This window comes from Panthera onca, chromosome C2 (assembly GCF_046562875.1).
Source record: "Panthera onca isolate mPanOnc1 chromosome C2, mPanOnc1 haplotype 2, whole genome shotgun sequence".
In the NCBI taxonomy this organism is placed as follows: Eukaryota; Metazoa; Chordata; class Mammalia; order Carnivora; family Felidae; genus Panthera; species Panthera onca.
This window is the reverse complement of record NC_138347.1, coordinates 7,151,225-7,176,822: the sequence shown is the minus strand read 5'-3', so window position 1 is coordinate 7,176,822 and position 25,598 is coordinate 7,151,225. Positions and strand designations below refer to the sequence as shown.

Sequence of the window (25,598 nt, the reverse complement as noted above, 5' to 3'; positions counted from 1 at the left end):
CGTCGAGAGCACCCTGCTGTCTGACGTGCGGCTGGAGTTATCCACCCAACGAGTCTTCTTCCCAGACCACAGAGAGAGGACAGACAGACAGACAGACCGACTGACTTCCTGGGAGCAGACCAACTTCTACACGTTGTATTCTCCCGGGCCACTCACTCTGCAGGGCACCCATTTTTCATCTCCCTCGACTCTGCAACAGAGCGGCGGTTCTCGGACCAGCGAGCGCGGGAATCTCCAGAGGGCTCATTAAAACACCGAGTGCTGGGCTCCGTCCCCGAGTCTGGTCGGATTCGGCGGGTGTAGGGTGGCCCGAGAACTGCACGTCTAACGGCCCCCCCACCGCCCGGCTGGTGCTGATGCTGCTGATCGCGGGGCTTCACTCTGGGCACCGCCGCCCTAGGGACCCCTCACCCACCCGACTCCAGCAAGAAGTTGAGGACCCCAGGGGGTCTGGGGACGGGGCCAGGGCAAGACTCACAGGCACGGCACACGAGTTCATTACGTTCCAGCTGCAACGAGCTTCCGGGTGGGCCTACACCGCCCTGCCGTTACCTCCAGGCGGGCTACGCGGAATTTTCACCGCCTTAGGAAGGGGGCAGGAGACGTCCGATGCACCTGACATCTGGCTGCATCTCCGAGTCAGAGGCGCCGAGGTGCCATGATGCAGCTGCTTTGCACACAATACTGCCCGCCTACTCACGGAAGGCAATTTTCTCGTGGGCCGTGTGTGTGTGTGTTATCTCTTGGCCCGTCTCGCCTGTCTGTAGGGGCCTGAGCCTTAGCAACCTCACGGCAAGTTAAGGCCATCAGCAGGGGGCTCACTAGAGGCCTCGCAGGCAGCAGAACTCCCCACAGGGCCTTTGTGTGTACCACGCTGGGAAACAGCTGGTTCAAGTTGGCACACGGACCGTCCTCCGCCGTGTGGACACGTGGGGGTTTCTGGTGCATGAGGCTGGAGTGAAGAAAGGGGGAAGGCAGGGTGGCCACGGACTACCGAGGCTGAGAAATGACGTCCTGTGTCTACACAGCGTGCAGTTAGATCGGTGTCTACAGGAACCGTGCCCTCTGATACAGCAGCGGCCTAAGCCAAACCCACAATTACTTCCCCGCGGGTTCGCAAGGCGGTGGTGCCTTTCTCTCCTGTTTTCCTTTTATTATTTTTTATAGAGCTCTAGTATAATGGCAACAGATCTCATTTCGCCACTTGTATTTCATTTCAGGAGCCTTGTGAGCACATACGGGCTGAGGGTTTGCAGAACTCCACCACTTGGGTAGGAACTGGGCTCCACCCTCCTCCCGAAGCACTTGGCTTTTTCCTCCAAGGGCAACAGATGGACAGGGACAGAGAGGACCATTCGCCAGGATGCCATTCTACGTAGAAGGAGCTGGGTCACGCTCAGGCAAGACCCAAGTTGCAGAGCACTCTTGTCCTGGGGGGTATTTGCACACTGGCAATCAGGGGCCGCAAAGGTAACCGCTCACATGTTGCAAAGTCCAGTTCACTTACATAAATGCCCCTGGAACTTGATCAAGTCGCGTGTGCGCTGCATGGGAGTCCGACTCGTGAAAGCTTCCAGCAATGACAATCAGAACAAGCTGCTGAGCTGGGGGCCAGGAGGTGTGCTTCTTTTCATGCCGCTGTCTCTAACTCCCCGGCACACCTGGCCTGGGGCTTCCAGGCTGGGGGATTTGGGGGGCGGCAGCTGCTGTCTCTGGAGGGATGCCGGGAGGCGGGGTGTTTAGGAGCTCTACCCCTGTCCCTTCTGCTCACGCAGAGGTGAACCGTGCCTGCTCCACACTGCCCCTGCCGAGAACTCCCGCAGGGCGGGACCCCTGTCTCCCCGACCCTGCCTCCGCCCCTGACACCTCGTGCAGGGCTGCTACAGACCAGTGTCCGTTCAAGGTCTCCAGAACGAAAACCAACTGAACGCACATCCACGTTCCCTATGGTGGAGCTGGTGTGTGTAAATATCACAGGGTGGGTCTGCAAAGTGTGCAGCCTGATCCGCAGTAATCTTGTATCCACTCGTCGGGCCCCCAGATGAAACGAGCCTTAGCCGCCCTGACGGCCACACAGGCAGCCTGTCGTGCTCTGAACAGCAGGTACTGCCTGGCCGCCCAGCTCTCGGTGCCCTGCAAGGTGCCAGTGAACCAACGATCTGATGTACAACACCCTCTACCATTTCCCGTCCAGCCGGCTGAGCCCCTCAGTACAAGGAACTGGCCACCACAGGGAATCTTTGGTTTGGAGGTCTGAGAGGAATGGCTCCACCAAGCCCTGCCCAGCACAGAGTCTGGGAACACCAGGTAGGGCCGGTTTCCTGCATCTACTTGGCCAGGGTGTCACGCCCAGTGACTTAAACCACCGCTAATCAAGGTGTTGCTGTAAGGATACTGCATAGATGTTAGCATCTAGAATCCATTGGCATTAAATAAAGGCGATTATCCTTCAGAATGTGGGTGGGCCTCGTCTAATTAGTTGAAGGTCTAAAGAGCAGAAAACTGAGCTTCTCCCTAAGGAAGAAGAAGTTCTGCCTCAGGACCGCAGCAGCGGCAACTCCTGCCTGAGTTTTCAGCCCTCCAGCCTGCCCTACAGATCTCAGACTTGACCCACACAACTGCAAGAGCCAATTCCTTACAACAAATCTCTGCAGTGTCTAACCTATTGGTTGTTTTTCTGCAGGCTTCAACTGATGCACTGGCCCAGGCACCACACTCAACTCCAGCAGGCACACTGAGCTCTGGAAAGGACGGGCAGGAGCGCTGTATTTGTCTCTACTGCAAAGAGGGTCAATGCATGTCACCCTCCTGTCTTTCCAGAACATTCTTGGGGGTGGGCAACGATGACACTTGGTGACCAGCTGCCATCTGTGTCATAGCTCCATTCGACAAGGCTTCGGCGGTTCTGGAAGCTCCTCCCTCCCTATATCACGCCAGCCCTGGATTTTCCATCAAAGAAGCGCACGGACCTTGATCAAAGCTAGATGGAGGCAGCCATGCTCCCTTCACGGACCTGCCCGACATAGCACCGTGGATCCAAGAAGAAGACAAGGGGAGCGACAGGACTGACTTGCCTCCCCCACCAAAACACATCACGGTTTGCTTCAAAAGCTGGAACTGCCTTTAAAAGTTCTGTGATGGGAACATTCTGAGCAATCCTAGACTTTCTGAGGGCCTGAGAGGCACTAAAGTTTCCATTGTTCCCCCACAAGATAACGTCCAGTTCCTCCCAGAACGATTGCATTTCCCAGAGAAGAGACCCACCTTTGCACCTGATGGGAACCGCCACAGGGCCTGCCCCAGTCAGCTGGGCTGAGGAATGTGGAAGAAGCTTCCCGGGAGCCCCGTCCTTCTTGGGGACCCCGCCCCTTAGCCAGGCTCAGGGTTCCCGTCCCAAATCCCCGTGGGGACCTCCTTGGGCTGGGAAGGCTGGCCCACGGCCCCGGCCAGGCAGAAAATGGACGCTGGCTACAGAGAGGAAGCACAGGCCCGCCCCAGGGGAAATGGTGTCCACTTCTCCCACAAGACAGCAGTCTTCTTCTATTTATATATTTTGTTAAATTCACAAATAGCACCGCAAGAATAAGAGAAGGTTTTGTTTCTCCAACACCGTCCTCACCTCCTCACTCGGTCTCCTTCTGGGGCCGCTGAATGCAGCCTGGCAATTCCCAGAGCTGGTCGCAGGCCAGGCTCTTGGCAACATGGGCTAGGGCACGGCTCGCTCCACTTTTTGCTGACTGGAAATCGTCTCAGTGCCCTTTGCCCGAAGTGTTCTCTCTCTCTCTCTCCCTGTCTCTCTCATACTCAGTGTCTCCCTAACACAGTCTTGCTCTAACACACACGCACGCACGCACGCGGTGATGTGTTCCTTGCAGGTAGAAACCAGCCTTGGAAGAAGTCCTACGTACTCAGGGCTCACAGCAGGACGACCAGTTAACGAGCAGGGGAAACATTCTATCAGACGGATAGGTTTACCTGTGAAATAGTTACACGTAACCGTCAACTGGCCGGGCCAGGACTCTGCTATCCTGGGCCCTCTGACCGCATTTTCTACCAGGGTCCTTTTGTCCTCATGGGCATCTAGAAATTACTGCCTTGCCGGGCCTATCTTGGCTTGAATTCCACTTAATCGTAGCTACATTGAATCGTAGCAAGATTCAACATCAGAGCTATCTTCCCCCTCTTCCAGAAGAAGCGAGATGCACAGAGTGAACGGGCTTCTCGGAGCCGAGGAAAACTCTTGCCGTCTCCCATCTCCCTGTCTGGCACGTCAGCCACACTGCGGACATTCTCTCTAAGGCCCTATGACTTGGCACTTTCATCAACTAGGGGTTGATGCAATGGTTTCCAGTGCTTATAAAACATGACAATTATAAAAAGCGCGTTTAGCATTGAAATATACGTGAAGCAAAAAGGGGGCCTATTATGGGCGCCGCGGAGTGGAAAATGCACTGGGTGTGGAGTCAGACGCCCTTGGTTTGAATCCAATTGCTCTAAGGTGGGATCTCAAGTTAGCCAGAAAATGCCTGAGCCTCAGTTTCCTCATCCATCAGATGGGGACAAGCATTCCTCACAAGGCTGCTCGGAGCATTCACAGCTCGCTGGCTATACAGGGGCTTTGCGCGTTAACAAAGCACCAGAAAACGTGAGCCGTTCTTCGGACTCTATGCCAGATCATGCGGCCTCTAAAGGAAATTATCCTTTCTTTGTCCTGGGATCTTATGTTCTTTCCGAATACGCGTGGGGTATCGCATCGCAGTGGAAGTCAACTTTACTTTTCAAAACCGCGTCTGATGAGACGCTTTCGGGCACCAGGCGCACGGTCCCGCATTCGATAACATATGCGGTGAGACAGCGGCGTTCTCGTGACAAAGTCAGGAAAGGGAGTACTTCACCCGTGCCGCCGGAACTTGGCTTCAAGCGTAAGGAAAGGCGAGAAGAAACGGGGCGCACCAAGAAGGCAGGGGTGGAGCGCGTATGAACCAGACCCACCAGCCAAGTCATACGGGTCGGACGTCACGCTGCACTGCCCGGCCACTCGCTCACACTCTCCCTCCATAAAAACATAAGCCGGCATTATTTTCCAGGCAATAAAACCCTCAGAGATGAATTCTGCCATATGTGGGCACGGCCCCCCTCCCGCAGAGCCCTCGTGCCTGGGAAACAGAATCGAGCACATCTTCAAAGGGAGCTCTTGGTAAATATACTACCAGTTTTACAACCTCTAGCCTTCACGCAAACCACTGGGGAACACATTTTCTCAGCTCGGCCCGACGTTACCGCGCCAGGGCCTCACTCGCGGCAACGATCCTTGGAGAAGCGCGACTCGTTTGCCTCTTCCAGGGGCAGGAGAACAGCGAAGTCGGGGAGAAGAGGGGCAGGGGCGTCTCCTTACCTTGAGCCGTTCACCTGGTTAGGGTTACACTCCATTTTGACGGTGACCCTGGCTGGAGGTTGAGACAGCCAGTCCTGCTGAGGGACGCGGGGGCTCATCTTGGATGTCTGTCCATAGTCGCCGGAGGAGGACGCGGTCATGTCCGTCTTGGCCAGGTGTGGTGTTCCGTAGGCACACTCGAACAATGACTGGTCCTCGCTCACGACCGATAGCGCTTCCTGAATGCCCAAAAAAACACACGTTCAGGACGCGCCAAAGGACAGTCACGCTTCAGAGGGCTGCTGGCTTGCGAGCCATTTCTAACTGGGACCACATTTTAGGTAGTTGTCGTGGTGTCCGTTTCTACCTTTGAGAAGAAAAAAGTAGCTGGGTTTCTTCCCTCCCGACCGCAGCAGTTGGAAGCCCGGAAAAACTTTCCTGCGGGTCTCCTAGCATCCCCGGCCTGACTGCCACAGTGCAGATAATACCCACTTTAATCTCAACTCAAGGAAGTTGAATTTCAAAGGTCTTAGAAGACATCCAATTGCTTGTGTCATTATTTGACAAATGCAATCTATAATTCAAGCAGACAGGGTACAGAATGGTCATGGAGATTAAAAAACAGAAATGTGATGGTGAACACCTAAGCATCTGGCGAAATTGCCACATTCCCAGGAGGTTTCCAAGAGGAGACGCTTAGAAGAAAAGTAAAGGGAAGTGGGGCACCGAAGGACGAATGGACAAAGGTACGAATTTTTCCACTTCGAAGTTATTAGCTGAAATGGAGTTTCGAGCAGTGTTTCCATGATGGCGAACATCTGGATGATAAATGAACCAGAAAAAAAAAAAAAAAAAAAAAGCTCTGAGTTATCCAGATGCCTCCAAATACCAGGATGTTTAAAATATCTGGGATCACTGACGAGCTCTTTTTCTCCCTTATTTTCTATTAATATCTTTGGTCCTTTGTGTGATTTGGTGCAAAGAAATAGAAAATATTCGTCATTGTTGGACCATTCTTGTGGGGCTTTAAGTCAAACAAGTGGTTGGCCTATGGCTACGCGTATATCCTATTCGCCAGATCGGCAAAGGCAAATTAGATCTGGAAATTTCAACTGCTTGAATGATATACCGTGCTGCAGAAGGAATTATGGGACAATCCAATTTTGGTTTCTCTAACAGAAACAAGAAATCCATGGGATACCTGATTTTTATTTCAGTCCTTGGGCATCCACAGTTATCATTATCGACTGGCCAGAAGCAAGTGCTGTTTGGGTCATACATTATTTCAAAGAAAAAATGGAAATTTTAGGGGTGCCTGGGTGGCTGAGTCGCTTAAGCGTCCGACTTAGGTCGCTCAGGTCATGATCTCATGGTTTGTGAGTTCGAGCCCCACTTGGGGCTTGCTGCTGTCAGTGTAGAACCCACTTCAGATCTTCTGTCCTCCACTCTATGTCTGCTCCTCTCCCCATGTGCTCTCTCTGTCTCTCTCTTTCAAAACAATAAATAAATAAATAAATAAATAAATAAATAATAAAGAAATAAACATTTTTTAAAAATGGACATCTTGGGACCTGGGGAGACAGTGGAGACTTTAGTCCAAACTGCTCATCCCCAAATGAGAGAATCTGAGGTCCAGAAAAGTCCAGAACTCACCTTAAAGGGAGCTGTGGAATTAGGGATAGATCGGACTTGTGTTTTACCTTCCACTGCCTCAGCCTATGACGATGCCTTTCTTACATCTCTCGGTTTGGGATACTGTTTACGTTAGCACTCCCTTATTTTTCTTCGAGTTGGTATTTCAGTAAATAAGGCCGCTCCCTGTTAGTAACAGAGACTTAGGAGGCAGCTTTTCGAAGATACAGACCTACCTCCTTGCAGAAGTATCAGGATTATTAGAGAACACGTGTAATTTCACAAAGCACCCCTCCCCACCCCGCGCGCACTCTGCCACCCGAGGACTAACCTCATAAGCACATGAACTTCGTTGCCCGACAACACTGAGCTACGAATCAGCAAGTAGAAAGAACCAGCAGCAACAAACTCAGTGTTCTGGCCGTCAGAGTGGTGGCCAGGTGCCTGTGCATATATACACCCCACCACTCCCCACTTCTTAAAAGTCCCTAGAATCACAGTTTGTGCCACTTGGGGGCAAGAGTCAGCTGGCGGTGGAAACAGTAACACAAAACGTACACAAGGACAGCTCGCGCCCGCCAGACGGCCACAACCGGACACGAGGAAGGAACAACAACAACAACAAGGTAAGGCATCTTGAATCCACAGAAAAACCAAACACATCAACAATAGACAACAGCGACACGAGGCAGCAGCTCCGAAGCTCTGGGCACAGGAGACGTCCAGGGGGACCTGAATTACATGGCTCTCTCTTCTGGTCCCAAGGGAGGGTAAAGGAATCTCACGACTCAAAATTCACAGATGTGGCCTTACAAGTAAAATCGACACCACGGACTTAGCGTCGTCGTGATATTTTCAAAAAGACACAAATCCCAGCATCTTCTATAATTTCTGCAAAACTGAGTCTCCCCTCCCATAGCAGCACTTGGACAGAAAGGGTTCGCATGGTCAGAACAGGAAACAAGGCCGACGCCTGCCCCCCTCTCCCGCCTGGTCCCACAGACAAGACCCAGTTCAGAGACAGGATAATACACTGTGGGCAAGGTTAGCGCCGGCTCCCCGGTGAAGAGAAACACGAATAAACGCGCGATTTGTGTCAGAACTCGGCAGAAACAGGTGGGGGAGGAGGGACGGGCTAGGTTTTAAATTACAAGCGAAAAAGAAAGAGGTCGTGCCGACAAAAAGAGTCACAGCGTCAAAATATGAGTATACCTCCGAGATAAAGTAGAGTAGGGCTTCCCGTGACCAAACAAACGCGGCGTAAGATTTGAAAAAGTGGACCAAACTAGTAGAACTAAGACAAGGCTCCAGTGTGTGTTTGGAGAGGCAGGAACCCATTCTCACATCTGGCAAAGCATTATTTCAGCACATGGTTTTTCTAAAGAAAGAAATCAAAGTTAATTGAGATCGATTTAGGGGAAGGAAAAAAAAAACTTACAAAAGCCAAAGATAAGGGAGACACACATCTTTTCTTCATATCTTAAAGTTCTCCTCAAAGTTCACATTGCATAAAAAATGAGAAAGGTGGTGCAATTCAGAATATCAAAGGTTGCTTTTGTTCACTAGAGGAGAAAGAGCCCCAAAGTGAGGGAGGTTCAGGATAGGCATTTCAAGAAGGGTGAAATCGAAGCCACATTCTGGAAAGAGAGAGCAATAAAAACACAGGCCCCGAAGTTATTCTAACTGGACCAAGACTGCCAAACACCTAGAATTAAGTACAGATCAGGAAAAGGAAACAAACAGAATCAATGTCTCTTCCTGTCTCTCGGTCTCTCTGTCTCTCTCTGTCTCTCTCTGTCTCTCTCTGTCTCTCTCTCTCTCTCTCTCACACACACACACACACACGCCCATGTAGCACATTTTCGCAACAGGAGAGTAAAAAGAGGCCAAAGGCTGGTTGTCAGAGACCCCCTTCGACAAGGATCATCACTAAAAGTAACCGCCGCCCTTCAGAAGAAAACAAGCAAGAGACACTACAGACCAGCAGTGTTTCTTTGTCCATCCATTTGACTTAGTGACATCGTCCCTTGGGCTCGGTGTGAATGACAAAGGCTGATGTGAAGGATTCGCTCCCTCCCTGCTTGGCGGCTCTGGGACTTCAAAGAGGGAGAGGATCTCACCCGGCAGGATTAAAACCAGAACAGAGCTCTGAACACAGGCTGGTAACCAGGAACACATGAGTCCCTCAACTCCAGCTCCGCAAGGGACTCCTGGCCTTGGCTGACGCTGTCCCTGCTTCCCTCCTCGTCCATGGCCACCTCACCTACCTACCTGCCTACCTGCCTGGGGTGTCAGGAGATGCCTTAGTTAACATGCATAGGCTATGCTCTCAGAACGTTCGGGCAGCCGCAGGACTTGGGGACCGCTCGGGTTGCCTTATAACGGAGAACTCAAAAAAAAAGTCAAAACCTGGCAGAAACATGGCATAATAATTTAATATGCCTGCCTCTATGTTACTATAAAAAGAGCTGAACTTTAGATTGGTGTGTGGGGGTGTTTTCTCTGTGGCTCCAGGAAAGTTGGGATATTCCAATGTGGCAAGTGACACACGACCAACCTCGTTTTTTACGAACTTATGAGACGCACATAAATTCTGAGCAAATTGCCCCCAAATTAAAGGTAGTGCTGTATTAGGGTGACGGTGTTTATTTCAAATGAATGTACTCAATGCACCAATAACATACGAGGACCATTCTTTTGGAGTTTGGTCATGGGATAAGAGTCAACTGATCGTTCCAGAAGCTGGGGAGTTCTCACCCAGATGATATTTCATAGTGTGAGCCTAAAATTCGATTTGTCTTCTTTAAAAACATTTTTTAGTGTATTCATTTTTGAGACAGAGAGAGAGAGAGAGAGCGAGCGCGCATGACCCGGGGAGGGACAGAGAGAGGCGAAGCCACAGGATCTGAAGCAGGTTCCAGGCTCCAGGCTCCGAGCTGTCAGCACGGAGCCCGAGGCGGGGCTCGAACTCACGGCCCATGAGATCATGACCTGAGCCTAAGTTGGATGCTTAACTGACTGAGCCACCCAGGCGCCCCACGATTTATTTTCAATAACTAGATTTGGGTACGGCAAAGGATCCAAATGCTTACGTTCAAAAGATAATAATGAAAAGTGGAATGTACTTTGTAAGCACACTGACATTTTCAGCAAAAGACATCAGGGATCCTGAAACAGATGCATTCCTTTCTCTACCAGATGAGTATTTTGAGAAGCTCCTACATTTTAAGTAAAAGAATTCGAAAATAAGGCCTGGGCTCCTCTTTGCTTCTAATTTTGTGACCCCCCCCCCTCCCCCCACGATGGTTAAAAGTACTACATTGTTAATCCAGAGAACCCAACATACTTAGATTTTCATGAAATCTGGGAGTGAGTCACAGGATGATCAGCCCTCCTCCATAACCGAAGCAAGCGAGACAGAGAGACAAGTCCCTACGTGTTTTTCAAAAATCCGAGAAACATCCAGAACTCAGTGTCCACAGAACTGGATTCCCAAACCCATGTCTCTCCAGCTTCCTCAAGTGTCATGTGCCTCCAGGAGTTAGGAAAAACAAGTGGAAAAAGTAAGTGAAACAAACACGCTAAATAAGATTACGGTCGTGCTTTGGAGAACATTCTCAACGAAGTTCTTGCTGTCACAACCTGGTGTCCGTTCCAGGAAGCCAGTGCCATCTGAAATCAGGATCCAGTCTTTTCCACGGGGGTTCTCAAGCCCACTGCACCCCAATACAAAACTCCTCCTTCAACGTCTCCCACACAGAGCCAAGCAGAATTTGGGACATCCCATAACTCCACACCCTGCAAGGAGTACGGTATCTTCTGGCCACTTTTCTCTGGATTCACAAACAGCTGCTCCATCACAAAATAACCAGGTCGCCCTGGGAATGAAGCACTCCGCATGCACATTCTTTTAAATCCTATGCCACTGGCTACACCGTTTTCCACATTTTCCCAGCTCTGAAATCTGGATGCATCTTACAGTCAATGGCATGCCACTGGCTTACTGGCCCCACGTCTTCCCCCTTGGTGGCAGACGAAATGTTGGTTCATTTTATAACCAGTGCCATCTTAAATTTATGAAACATGGTCATTCAGTTCGGACAGCAACCCCGTAAGGTCAACCGCCACTCATGCCCCAGGACAAGAAACCAGGCCTGAGAAGAAGAGGGACGTCAGTAAGGAGGGCCAAGTAGAGGCAGGGTCTGGGGCTCTGGGGAGAATCCCTCCCCAAGGCTGCACCCTCACCACTGCCCGGATGTCTGAGAAGGAAGGACGGCTGGGCTAATGGAGGCCACATGCAGAGCATGTCCCTACCCGGTCTTGTCACGGCCATGGAAAGAGCAGGGCTGTTATCACAGTAAGAGATGGGACCACCTAGAAAGAGAGAGGCTATAGAGGGACTCAGTGGGAGAGGGTGAAGAAATAAATGCCCAGAATCTCATGATTTATGATGGAATTAAAGCATCAGGAGAGGAAAGGAACCCTCTACATACAAAAGGCTCTCCCATGAGCTTAAAAGCTATGCAGCAACAGGCCCCAGATGCATTTCAGTATTTCTTTTCTTTTCGCTAATGTTTATTTATTTTTGAGAGAGCGAGAGAGAGAGCGAGAGAGAGAGAGAGAGAGAGAGAGACAAAGTGTGAGTGGAAAAGGAGCAGAGAGAGAGGGAGACACAGAATCCGAAGCAGGCTTCAGGCTCCGATCTGTCAGCACAGAGCCCGATGTGGGGCTCAAACTGGCGAACCGTGAGATCACGACCTGAGCCGAAATCGGATGCTTAACCGACTGAGCCGCCCAGGCACCCCCATTTCAGTATTTCTTAGATAATCAACAGAGCTGTTGTTTTCTTTGGTTCATCATATTATTCAGACTTAAACTGAGGGCCATGTATCAGGACCCGTGCATCCCGGGTGGATGCCTGACTTCTCTTGGTGAATAATACACAGGAAAAACAGGGCAAGTAGGAACCCCGTTTGTAAATACGCTACAGCCAGCAGCACGTGGTGGCCTTGTATGGGTGTCTGCAGACCTAATGGGAAAACTCTTATTAGGTCGTCTCAAGCCCGATTGTGTATAGCTTCTCTTCAAGGCAGACCCCCTGCCATAGATGCTTCTGGAAAGTCACCTCCTGCTCACATTTGGGAGAGAAAAAAGCAACAACACACCTAGGGGAGACCTCCATCACCACCTCCCACCACCATTCCCCCAACACCCACATACCAATCGCGTAGAAGGACTTATTCTGAATGTGTATGTTTTTGCATTCAGATACAGCCAACATCTCCCGTCTTAAGAAGCTTCATCTGACCAGTGTGCCTTTTCATTATGACACACACAAGAAGCCAAGCATGAAGTTACAGATGGGGTGAATCACTGTTGCCCTCTCCTGATATTCTTTTTAACTCTTCAGTGCGGGAAACATTAAAACCATATATTAAACGCAGCATCTAGCTCTGCGTCACGTTTTTCTCATTTAACACATTGCTATTTGAGTCCTTCGAAAAATATAAAAAATCTTGGATTAACCTCAAAGGGAACATGCACGTAGGCAAACGAAGTCCATTTGAAGAGCGTATTTCTCCAACATGGTGTTGCTTCAGTATCAGACAAGTTGACAACGTGTGCTACCAGCTCGAGACCCAGGACTGGGGTGGAGATAGGGAGATTCATCCAGATGTGTGTATACACGCTGACACACACAGATATACACCCACCTATCTGTCTACAATCCATCCACCCATCCATCCACCCATCTATCTCCTAACATTGTCATTATTCACAGGGCACATGAGAAAAGACTTTCACATATTCCTCATCTCTCAGAAGACTCATGGGGCAGACGTTGCACAGATGACACAGAGAACCTGAACTCTCTCTTTTCCATCTTTCCTCATTCCGTCCTTTCTCGTCTAGAAGGTGCTTCCCTCTGTTCGGCATATCCCTTCAGAAAACACTGAGCTAGAGACGGCCCCCTCAGGACCCCCCGTAGAATTTCCCTGCTCTGAACTCGCTGGATTTCTCTTTGGCTCTGGGCAGGTCTAAGGTGACCCCGGGAATTCTCTTTGCTCAGATACCTGTCTCCCAGCTCCCACATTTATTAAAATATAAGCATTTTCAGGGCGGGATCATTTATACATTTGGTACTAGCATCAAAAGAGCTTCTTAACATCACGTTTGCTGATGTTCATATTAACCATTAAAGTCATGAAATCAGGGCGTCTGGGCGGCTCAGTCCATTAAGTGTCCGACTTTGCTTAGGTCGTGATCTCACAGTTTGTGGGTTCGAGCCCGCGTTGGGGTCTGTGCTGACAGCTCGGAGACTGGAGCCTGCTTCAGCTTCTGTGTCGCCTTCTCTCTCTCTGCCCCTCCCCGCTCTCACTCTGTCTCTCAAAAATAAATCAAAAAAAAAGTTTTTAAAAGTCATGAAATTACATTACGGCCCAATCATAATGCAATAAGTGGGGTCCCAAAACTTGTATCCCGTCGCAATGAGGGATCCACGTTTGTGAGGTCAATGGATCCAACGGCCAGGAATCCAGAGGCTAACCATCCCTGGCAATACGTCTATAGTCACCCGCACGGAGCATCGCAGGGTCTTGCCTTAAACCTGTGGAGGCATAAACTGGGGACCCTATGTAGCCAGGCACATACAAATAAGATAAGGCTTACTGGAAATTAAAATCTCCAACGCAACAGACAAGCATTCATTGCGGAGCAGAAATCCTAGAAATATGGTGCAAGACCAGAGCTTTGCAGAAAAACTTCAGAGAGAGAATAGTTAGGTCTCGCGCAACGAAGACTAGATTTCAGCGAACCTTGAGGAATCCGAAACCCGGCACACATAATTTTAAAATGACTTCTGTTTCCCTGCCCAGGGCTGTGCAGGATGCCCTCTGAAACATCGGAGAGAACCGAAGGAGACTCTTTCTGTCAGCAACGGAAGGGTGAAGGGTGCACGGTTTCAGATGTGCAGGAGCTGCGTCCTGAAGACTGACCGCCCAGCCCAAGGCTGGAGTTGACTACAGTACCTGGAGCGTTCTTATCACAAAAACAGACAAATAAAGAGGGAGGGAGGAAACTTTTTGGGGCGACGGACGCGTTTGTGGCAGAGACTGTGGTGGTGGTCTCATTGGTGGATACTCTTCTTGGACTCATTAAGTTGTACACATGAAATACGTATGGCTTTCTGCGTGTTAATCAAGCCTCAATAAAAAGGTTAAGAAAAAAAAAAAGGAACAATGTGTAAGTGATGTTAATAGCTTCTTTGTTCTCCTACAAAGAAACGTATTTTTTCCCATAGGCTTCTTTCCTTCTTTAGAGATGAACTAAAAGTATAAAAACATGTGTGGAAGCATCCTGTTTATAAGTTTTAGGTCGAAGGAAATGCAAAGATCACCATGACTGCCCCTGTAGACCTCCCGCGCCCCCTGAGTTTGGTGGGGCTGGCGTTCGATGTTCCTTTTTGTTTTCCTCATCACTGCTGTCACCTAATGGTCAGAGGATATCCATCCAAAGCCTTCCCCTTATTTTTATCTAGTTTTATTTTTCGGTAATCCATTGGAGATGAAAAGAGAACTTTGGGAACCGCTTCCTGCTCCAACTGCCACAAAGAGCTTGCTGAGAGCTTGTTAGAAATGCAGATTCTGGTCCCCAGCCCCGCGAACAGTCCACTCCACAACATCCCGCGCGATCCGGGCATACTACATCCTCACATGGGCAAGTTCAAATACAGCTGCCTCACCCTTGTCGGAGTCTCGATGTTTTCAACTGTAAAGACGGCATTAATCACAGCTGCCCACCTTCCAACCAGGGATGTTAACTGGACTCGGTGAGCTAGGATGTGGAAAAGGTTTTATAAACTTTCCTATTATGTTTCAATTATTATCACATTCTAGAAAGTTGACGAGACTGACCCAAATGCTCCACGTGGTTCAAGCCGTGGTTTGGATTACCCATTCCTACTCGTGTGGTTCTAACAAGCCAGATGCCCGAAAAGTATAAAGTCTCTTATGTGTAAGTAGTCACTTCTCTCTGTAAAAACTAGTTTTGAAAGTCACGTGCCTTTATCTCCCGGGGGGAGAGCACAAGCTAACACCTCTTCTTTTGATGTTAAGAGGACATTAGTCACTCTAGCCCCATGTGATTTCACCTTTTTGGTCCCTGATCAGTTCTTGCAGTTTTCAGTTGTAGTTCTACTTTAGTTTGTTTGGTATTAATAAAACACAAGCTTCGTGTGAGAAGGGATCTGGGTCTTCTGGTCAAAACTGTAGCCTCAGCTTCTGGTACATTCCTTGGCATGCTGTTGGCATTCTTTATATGATGACTAAATGAATGGATGGGTCAATGGATGAATAGATAAATGCACAGGTGGGTGGGTGGATGGATAGATGGATAGATGGGTGGATGGATAGATGGATGGATGGATAGATGGATGGATGGATGGATGGATGGATGGTGGATGGATGGATGGATGGTGGATGGATAGATGGATGGATGGGTGGATGGATGGATGGATGGTGGATGGATAGATGGATGGATAGGTGGATGGATGGATGGATGGGTGGATGGATGGATGGATGAATGGAGATACCATGTTCTTACAACATAATCTGTATTTCTCTCCCCAAAATAGCCCATGGCACACAACTGATATTCCTCAAACTCCCAAAAAGGTCTTCTCTTCTGGGATGTGGGATCCCTGATGTTTTTTATTTTAACTTTCCCTAAAAGCTCATGAGTTTTTAATAAACTTGTACAAGGACGTGTTCCTACAGCGGCTTTGCTAAGAAACTCGTGGGATGATGCTATCCTTCTGATTTTTGAAGCTTACTCGCCCAGCTTGGAATGCAGGTGATTCAGGTTTCAAGAGGCACAGAGGATTCTCAGAACAGCACCCCAGGCCCACAGGGTGACACAGTCTTTTGCTGTCACAGTCTGTTGGAACGGTCTTTTTCTGAGCACCAAGGGAGGGATGGTATGTCACTCCTCTCGTGTGCAGAAGGAGCTCCGCGTGAAATACAGGCAGCCCTCTGCTTGGCCTTTGCAAACCACACATGTGCACACTAAAAATACAGTGCAGTGCACATCTGGGATGTGTCTCCTCCGTGAATCTCTGACACATGGATTCATTGTTTTCGATAAAATTCCAAGAATTCTATTCATGAGAAAGTTCTGGCACAATGGAAAACCCTGGCAAGCGCAAGATAGGAACAGCAGATGTCCCGGCCTCCACCCACAGTGCTGCCGCTGCTGGCTCAGCTTGTTTCCATCAGGTTTCTATCTCGTGCCTGCAAACTTCTAATCCGAGCCTCTCTCTAAAAGGAGCGTGAGAGCAGCCTTACATTCAAAACAAAGTTGATGGGGCGCCAGGGTGGCTCAGTCGGCTGAGCGGCCGACTCTTGATTTCGGCTCAAGTCATGACCCCAGGATCGTGGGATCGAATCCGTGCTTAGCTCAGAGGCCGCTTTAGATTCTCTCTCTCTCCCCCTCGGTCCTTCTCCCCCACTCACGCTCTCTCTCTCTCTCAAATAAAACATAAATAAATAAATAAATATAAAATTGATGCAGTTCCTTCCAAACGTGCGAGAGCAGATTCGACCCGCGAGTGCCCGCTGGGCCACATGGGGGTTTAACAGAACAGCAAGAATGCAGGGTCCCTGGTTCCAGATGTAGCCACCCACTCAGTGCGGCCACTCGGTGAGGCCCAGCCCTGGGGCCACCACTCCTTAGGTCTGAAATGAGGGTCTGCTCTGCTGATGTTTCCTAAGGTCCCTTCTTGTACCCAAAGAAAATCTATTTTATTTAACTAGTGACATTCTCTTCCTGCCATGGCCACAAGGCAAGCTCCACCTTCTCTATCTGTGACCGCCTTTCTCTACCTCTGAGCAGATGTTGGGGGGGTGGGGGGAGTGTCGGCGGAGGTCTCCCCTAGGCGCGTCTAATCTACCACTTGTGCAGTTGTCAAAAAGTTTTCATAAGGTCAAGTTAGAGGTTAGCTTTAGGCTCCGTTCATGCAGCCCCAGATTTGAATTGCCCTCATCCCACGAACATCTTCCTTGCTCACCGTGAGAAGGTAGGTGAGACCTTGAGAACTCATTTCACGTCTTCAGGTGTGGTTAGGATGTAATCTCCTGCATGGGGACTCTAGGGCCGTTTGGCACATCAATCACACCAATGATAACAAAGTAAGGTTCTACTAACCAAAGCCTTACAGAAGCCAGGACGAGCGGGTGAGGAAGTCGAGCACATGTACGAAGCCCCCACGACTCATGAGGTCCAAAGACCTCCCTCCCTTCCTTTCCATCCCCATTCTCGAATAATTGTCGGCACAGACCACATACTGTAGACAGCAGACCCGAACGTGGACACTTTCTCCTTCTTAGACACCGACTCCTGCTGTGGAAAGAGCCAAGCGCTCCCCCACTGCGAGGGTCTCATCCCTGCCAAGCTCCTGCTTCGGCTCTGTGAGTAATGATACCTCCCTCCCCGGGGCCGGGAGGCTAAGCCTGTGCTCTGCAGAGATTTTCCAGTACATAAATCTGCCCTAGTTTCTGCACAGGAAGGAGACCAAGTAGCCAGGGTATCATAACCTTTGTTCATGCTCGGGGCTGACCTCATTCTTCTCCCATGATGTAGTCTGGAACACCAGGGAGCACCCTGTCATCGGAACACTTTTCACGCACCAACAAGCTGGCCGCAGCGAGACTTGATTTTTACGACTCTGGGAGCGTTGATCTCAAAACCTACTGCACTTGAGTTATTCATTGTAAACTTGCCCGACAATTTCAAAGCACACATACATATATCATACCCAACGGGGCTCTCTTGGGAGTCCGCCCTGCACCCCTCTGTAAATTGGTCTGCGTTAGAAGTCAGAATCGCTCTTTAAAACTCTGTAGATCCATTCATACCCAAACCAGTCTAACTTGCAGAACAGCAGGTGGCCTGAAACTTTTAATGAGGCCTACACAAGGGTCTAAACCTCGGGTTTTGGATTGGCTCTTTATTTGGAACCTCTTCACTTACTGTACTGAATCCTCATGGAGAAAACAGACCCACTGATGTCCGTGGGCCCATCTTTTCCATGCAGAGGAGGAGGCTTCCGGGGCTCAGGCCCGTGCTGAACACAAAGACGCCTGCTGGATAGGTGAGAGGTGGGCACCTGCCTCCCCAGCCCCGTGGCCGGTGCAGAGCAAGCTCCCTTCGGAGGGGTGGGGTTTTATGTCACTCACCCACTTGGTTTGCATAATGAGCCTTTGTGCATATCACCCCTCTATTGTCTGCTTCTGGAACAAAAGATGATTTGCCCTCCCTGTCTTCTAACCCGGCAGAGGGCGCAGATCGCTACCGTAAGCACAGGCGCCCTTGAAATCAATTTAAAAATTAAAACGAGGTATAGGGAGCTGTGTAACTGGAAGTCACAAAGCCACTTCCGCCCCTGTTCCATCCGACGCCACGAGCTCCTGATCCCAAACTGAACAGACACGTCCCCCTCTAAAGTCCCTGTCAAGCCAGGGGCCAGACGGGCCCCCCCCCCGGGCCCTGACATCCGAGGCTGGACTGTAACTCGTGCCTCTGACGCTGACGCAGAACTGTCCCAATCGCGACGCGCTCCCACAGAACCCATCCTTGCGCGCGGGGCTCACTACCATCCGCTGGGTTCTCGCTCGTGTGAATGTCGCCAACCTTCACCTTTGCTTCCGCGCAGAAGAGCATCTGTGTGCCAGCGGGCGGGGGCGACGAAAACAGCCATGCCTCGTCAAGTTTCTGGTAGCTCCTTAAGGCACCCTCGCTCCCGCGGGCTCCTCAAACCTGGCGTTGCGGGCAGAAGTGGCCTTGCCGGGCAACCCGCTCTCGGTGGCGCCTTCAGATCTACGCTTGCCCTTGTTCTCTCTCTTACCCCCGCTCAAGGGCAGGCAACAGACAACCTTTATAATTCAAACTAAGTAAGTGCGTAACTTGCAGAGGGAATCCGAACCTTGCTTTTCAAAGGCTGATGCCGGAATCAGTGGCAGCGGCAGCAGCGGGGACCCCTGTTATGTACACAGACCAACCCCTCCCCAGATGCCTTCCTTCCTGAAAGGCACGAATAGTTTTCACCTCGTAAGGGACATTCTTTCTCTCTTTGAAGCTCTACTATTTTCAAAACGGAGTGTGATCCGAACGCACGAATTGTGCACGCCGCGTATACACCACAAGCCACACGTAACGAGACGTTATACCCACCGTCTATCGCCTATGCGATGAGAACTCCCCTTATCATCACACACGGAAGCTCTGGGAACTCAGGATACCTGCTTTTCACTCAGAGGGCCTGAACCTGGCGTTTTTGAGAGATTTTGCACATATAAGAGATATCTCATCGAGGCTTCCCCCACCCATCTCGGCCACCTCTTAGAAAGGGGAGCCCTCAGGGAAACCAACCTCTGGCAATCAAAATGAACGACAAAGGGGTGCCTGGGTGGCTCAGTCAGCTAAGCTTCTGGCTTCGGCTCAGGTCATGATCTCGCTGTTCATGGGTTCAAGCCCCGCGTCAGGCTCTGTGCTGACAGCTCGGAGCCCGGGGCCTGCTTCGGATTCCTTGTCTCCCTCTCTCTCTGCACCGGCACCCCCCATGCTCATGCTCTGTCTCTGTCTCTCAAAAATAAATAAATGTTAAAAAAAAACTTTTTTAGGGGCGCCTGGGTGGCTCAGTCGGTTAAGCGTCTGACTTAAGCTCAGGTTATGATCTCGTGGTCTGTGGGTTTGAGCCCCACGTCGGGCTTTGTGCTGACAGCTCGGAGTCCGGGGCCTGCCTCGGATCCTGTGTCTCCCTCTCTCTCTGCCCCTCCCCCACTCATACTCTCGCTCTCTTTCAAAAATAAATCAACATTAAAAAAATAAGTACCACAGACTGGGCAGCTTCAACAAGAGTAACTGATACTCTCACAGCTCTGGAGGCTGAACTTCCAGAATCAAATTGTTAGCAGAGCTGGTTCCTTTCCAGGGCTGTGAGGGAGGGATCTGCTCCAGGCCTCGCTTCTTGGCTTGTAGATGGCTGTCTTCTCCCTGCGGCTTCACTGAGTGTATGCGAGTCTCGTGTCTCGGACAAGTTTCCCCTTTTTATAAGGACACCGGCTATGTTGGACGAGTCTGATGACTTCATCTTTACTTGAAAACGAATGTGAAGACTGGCTCTCTGAACAAGGTCACATTCAGAGGTTATGGGGATTAGGACTCTCATACACAAATACGGGGGCACAGTTCAGCCCGTAACGATCTGTAAGCTCCCAGAGAGCACAGAATATGTCCACTTCATTCATGGCTGTACCCCACCCACCTAGCACAGTGGGAGGTACCAGACTAAGCCTGGTGGGTCAGTAGTTCTCAAAGTGTGTTCCAGGAACCTCCTGGGGTCCCAAGACCCTTCCAGGCAGTCTGCTGGTCCACACTATTTTCGTAATATACTAAGATGTTATCTGCCTTTTCCATTCTGAGCCCCTCACCAGAGTGCAATGAAGTTTTCCAGAGACTGCAGGACATGTGATATCACAGCAGATTGAACACAGAAGCAGATACGAGAACCCAGCTGTCTTCTATTAAGCCAGACGTTAAAGAGATTTACAAAAATATAGAACAATGCCACTCTTCTTGCTAAATATGTCTTTGGGAAATAGAGCTATTTTTCATAGAACTCTGTTCTCTACAGTAATACATAATGAGTTTATTACCATTATTGTAAAATGAATTCACAGGGGCGCCTGGGTGGCTCAGTTGGTTAAGCGTCCGACTTCGGCTCAGGTCACGGTATCGCGATCTGTGAGTTCGAGCCCCACGTCGGGCTCTGTGCTGACAGCTTGGAGCCTGGAGCCTGCTTCAGATTCTATGTCTCCCTCTCTCTCTGCTCCTCCCCTGCTCACACTGTCTCTCTCTATCTCTCAAGAATAAATAAACATTAAAAAAAATAATACTGAATAAATAAATAAAATGAATTCATGAATAAATGTTTTTCGAAAACATCTTAGTTTTTATTTCTAATTCAGTAAATGTCAGCAGATATAACCCATGTAAACAATGGCTTCTTAGCATCTTCAATCATTTTTTTAGTATTTATTTATTTTTGAGAGAAGAGAGACAGAGCACGAGCGGGGGAGGGGCAGAGAGAGAGAGGGAGACACAGAATCCAAGGCTGAGCTGTCAGCACAGAGCCCCACGTGGGGCTCGAACTCACAAACCGCAAGATCATGACCTCAGCTGAAGTCAGACGCTTAACTGACTGAGCCACCCAGGCACCCCTTCGATCATTTTTAATAGTATAAAGAAGTCCTGAAGCCAAAAGTTTGGACCTCTGTTGCAAGGATTTAAATGGGTGGGGACACAGTCTATCTTCTCTGAAGTAACCCACAGTCTTATGGCAATAATGCACTTTACAAAGATCACATTTTTAGTAGCTAAAGGCTACAAAACATGAAGCCTGTTGGCCATTCCCATTAGTTGATGCCAGGGAGTTCTCATTAAAAAAAAAAAAAAGGCCAATCTTGAGCCTCCCAAGATAGCACTTCGCGATGTGTTAAATTTGGAAGTTAACGCACTTAACAAAAACCAAGAGTCTGGGGGTTGGCATTTTCATGCATCTCGGCTGCTGAGTGCTGGTCCCCAGACTCTCCCACACTGGGCAGAATCTACTGAAGACGCAGACCGCCCATCTCCTGCTAGCTACAAACTACCTAGCAACATCTGTTTCCAGCTGAGACTTCTGGAACGCACTGTGTCTTTTGGCAAAATGGGAGGAGGTCTGTTGAAGGACCACAGACCAGCAGGAAATGAGCAGAGGCTATATAGACCACCTACCCGCTGCCAAGCTGGCTGTGGTTTTGGAGCAGAGCCAGCTTGACAGAGTGGTCCCTGGGGCCGTGGGCCGCAGAAGCCAAGCACAGATGCTCTGCCCGTCTCCCAGCATATCCATCTTGGCTCACCTGGCGCCTCTCCAGACTGGGAAGCGACACTCTCCAATGAATGCTAAGGACCACTCTTTTTTTTTTTTTTCATGACCAGGATATTTTAAGTTTTAAACTCATGTCTTCAACACCTGGACATTGGAAGATGCTTCCTGTTTATTTCCTCGCGGAACACTGCACGTGAATAATTTTAAAACAGACTCTTGGGGTGCCTGGGTAGCTCAATCGGTTGAGCATCTGACTCTTGGTTTTGGCTTAGGTCATGGTCTCATGGTGCATGAGATCAAGGCCCCCGTGGGGCTGTGGGCTCACGGCACAGAGCCTGCTTCCGATTCTCTGTCTCCCTCGCTCTCTTTCCCTCCCCCCACGTTCTATCTCTCTAAATAAATACATAAACAAATGCTCAAAAAAATAAAAAAATAAAACAGATTCTCAAAAGGCAAGCATTCAATTCAAATAACCAGTAGTTGGACACCCACAACGTGCAAAGCAACCACAGTAGGCGCTGGGGGTGGTGACAGGAAGCTGGACTGTGCTCAAAGTCCTTATTCTCAACAGACTGTGATTACTTTAACAGAGGGACAAAATACCCGAAGAGAAACAAAGAAGAGATTCTCCGGGACCGGGGGAGTGGAGGCTCCTTGAGAGCAAGGATTTGTTTCCCTCTTTCAAAGATGTTTCTCCGGCACCTGGGAAAGTACCCACACACGGCACACGCATGGTGATTATTTGTTGTGTGCATTCATAGTACGTGGGTGCCGAGGGTGATGCCAAGTTTTCTGACTGCCTGGAGGGTGGAGGGAGGGGGGAAGAAGGAAGGAATTGGTGTTCATTGACCTTGAAGAATGGAGGGAACTAGACACGTGGACCTGGCGAGGAACATTTTCAGGTGGAACACCCGTGAGGAGAAGGCACAGAAGCAGGACCGTCCTCTCTAAGGGGGGGGAGGACCCAGGATGATGAGGGGTGGGCACGCTGTGGAAGCTCAGATTGGATCCATAGACTGGCCCTCGATTCTGAAGGCCGTGGATGCCCCACCCAGAGTCTGTCTTTCATTCTGCACAAAACGTGGGCATCTCATTTGTGTATCTCCGTATGTTCTCCATCCCGGCCACCGTTGTCTCACATCCTTTCCATCCATGATGTTAGTCATCTCCTCTAGTGTAGGATTATATCCCTCCTATTTAGATGAGGCACACACTTGACTGTGATTTAGATTAATTTTAAAATGTAATTAGTTCATTTTGCATTAGCAGGAGTGCTTTAATTTCCTACGTCCCGTACCTAAGATGGCCTCTCATGGGCCCACAGTTCTGCAAGACCCAGTGCCCAACGGGAGGGCTATACGTTGAAGCAAAAATAAAAGCAATTTAAAGAAAGAACGTTTGGAAAATCCCATCTAAGGACGGGCAATTCTCCCATGTGGTGAAACGGCACCGACAACCAAAACAGGCACGGTGTCTACGGAGCATCAGCTCTTATATACCTGGGCCACGGCTTGCGTTAACCAACTTTAGCAACAGTTACTTTCATTGGTTTGGGACTACGGTCCCTTTGGATGTGGGACAACTTACGACACATGATGAGATCATGTGTCAACTGAAAAGCGGGGCCACTTTACGGTAATAATAATCCAACTGTGTCACCCCGCTGCCCTCAAATGAAGTCCAACTTGCCAAGGTATCCTGGCCCCTAGAAACCCTAAGTCCTGCAAAGTAGGGTCTTGAGCTTGTTATTCTTGTTGGCTATTCTTGCATTCATTTGTTAGGGACCTGAGCAAGAACAGTAATTTCCAAGCAATCGGAAGAGGCAGGATGACTTGGCAAGGGATGGCCGACATCACTTGACTGTCATGGAAAATCCTCTTTTTCTACTAATTCAAGAAACATGTGGATGTGCTGTGGAGACTCCAGATCCAATCTTAGGATTCAAGTCCATGAGTGAAGGACCTTGCTCTTTATCTGGATGAGGTCCCGCCTTGTATTTCGGAGGGAGATCCAATACACCACAAAGGCCATAAGCAAGAGCACATCAATGTCAATGCTGCCACCGAACGCTCCCGAGGAAGTGTGTACGTTCAGAAGCATTGGAGGGAATGAGCTCGGGTCTTGCCCTGTTGCCGCAAACCCGTCTCCTTCCCCCTACCTTGCCCCGGGATTCTTCACTTCCCCGAAAAGGAGTCAGACACCAAAATGTGAGATCAGAACCACACATTTTCAAGAAACAAGGGCATTACGCCAGCAAGTTAGGTGCAGCGGAGGCACGTATGTTCGTGGGGACTGAGGAGGAGAAGAGGGAGATCAGGAGGTAAGTCCATGGGGAACCGACAGACACAGAGCCAAGGGTCTTGGAATTGCCAAGGCGTTCATGACAAATCGCCCATTTCAAAGGACTTGGATCTGAGGCCAGAGAAAGGGCTGCTAATCTGCATCTTGACGATGGGGCTTCCAAGAATTAGTACTTCCTTCTCAACACCCAAAAACAGAAAAGCAATACAGACGCCAGTCACACAGTCAGTTGGTTAATTCCGAGTAAAGTCTGCACACCAACACAACACGCACGCTTTCCTGGCATAGGACGCAGAAGTGAGCCTAAGTAACAAAATACGCAAGCACACTGGCAGTGTGTCGGTGCGGGTATGTCACCCGCATCCACAGGCTCCATGCACACCTGACCCGTGGTCGTTCATGCTGTGGCCTGTTACCCACTCTAGGAGTTACTCAAGCCTTTGTGTTTCTCCCACCAGCTTCCTGCCTTCTTAAAACATCCACTGGCCATCAGCCAATGATCTGTAAAGGGGGGAAAAGGTGAAACTCCACTCGATCCACGTTGTGACTTATCAGTGCTTCCAGCAAGAGGCCTGGGGTGGAGAGCCAGGGCAGGGAGATTTGTGGTTTATGCAGATCTGTCCCTTCCGCATTACCTAGAAGGCCAGTCAATCAATACTTCTTATCTCCTGACTGGAATGGCCTGCCCGACTTACCCTCTCCCGCTGGGCTGCCCAAGGGCTTGTTAAGCTTCTCCTACAACTCTCCGAGATGGGGAAAATGTGTGCTTCTCTAGATATGGAGGGGGAAACCGGAGTTAACATGGAATGGATACTGTGATACTTAATTGTTCTCTAATAACAAAAAGTAAACTTGAGAAAAACAAAGATGGTCCAAATTTCTTTAGCTCCAGCTTCAGTTCCTAACGATCTTTTCCTTGACAAGGATCATGGGTCTTTTCCTGACTTTGGAGGCCTGGCTGCCCGTCAGTACACTGTGATGCGGGGGGAAAAAAAAATGTCGTAATAGAGGCAAGAATGAAACATTCTGAATTCCCCTCTGGCAACTGCTGCCCAAGGGGAGTCTTGGGGGAGTCTTCAGTTCACCTAACACCCCGTCCAGCCACCCCAAATAAACCTGCTATCTCAGCCAAAGCAGTGTGCTCACTATGGAAGTGTGACCAGAAGATAAGGCTTCCAGCCAGAACGCAAACCCAAGACCCCAGTGGAACTGAAGGTACGAGTGGGGGTCCCCCTGCCAGTTGCCACTGTAGATGCATTTCTTTCTTAATATTTACTTATTTTTGAGAGAGAGAGAGAGAGGCGAGGGGCGAGGGGCAGAGAGAGACGGGCTCCTAGAATCCAAAGCAGGCTCCAGGCTCTGAGCTGT

General features: G+C 49.7%; 1 protein-coding gene across 8 annotated transcripts in view; it reads right to left on the bottom strand.

Moving 5' to 3' along the window:
- ERG (ETS transcription factor ERG) overlaps positions 1 to 25,598 on the bottom strand; it is a 263,881-nt gene that overhangs the window by 55,721 nt on the left and 182,562 nt on the right. For 5 of the 8 annotated variants that reach the window (XM_078452772.2, XM_060640881.3, XM_060640880.3 and 2 more), the window contains one exon: positions 5,396 to 5,613. In XM_078452772.2, coding sequence (XP_078308898.2) covers positions 5,396 to 5,613 — 218 coding nt within the window. Of the gene's footprint in view, positions 1 to 5,395; positions 5,614 to 8,218; positions 8,360 to 25,598 lie in introns of those variants that run through there. The other 3 variants (XM_060640879.3, XM_060640884.3, XM_060640878.3) reach the window with 3 other exon arrangements.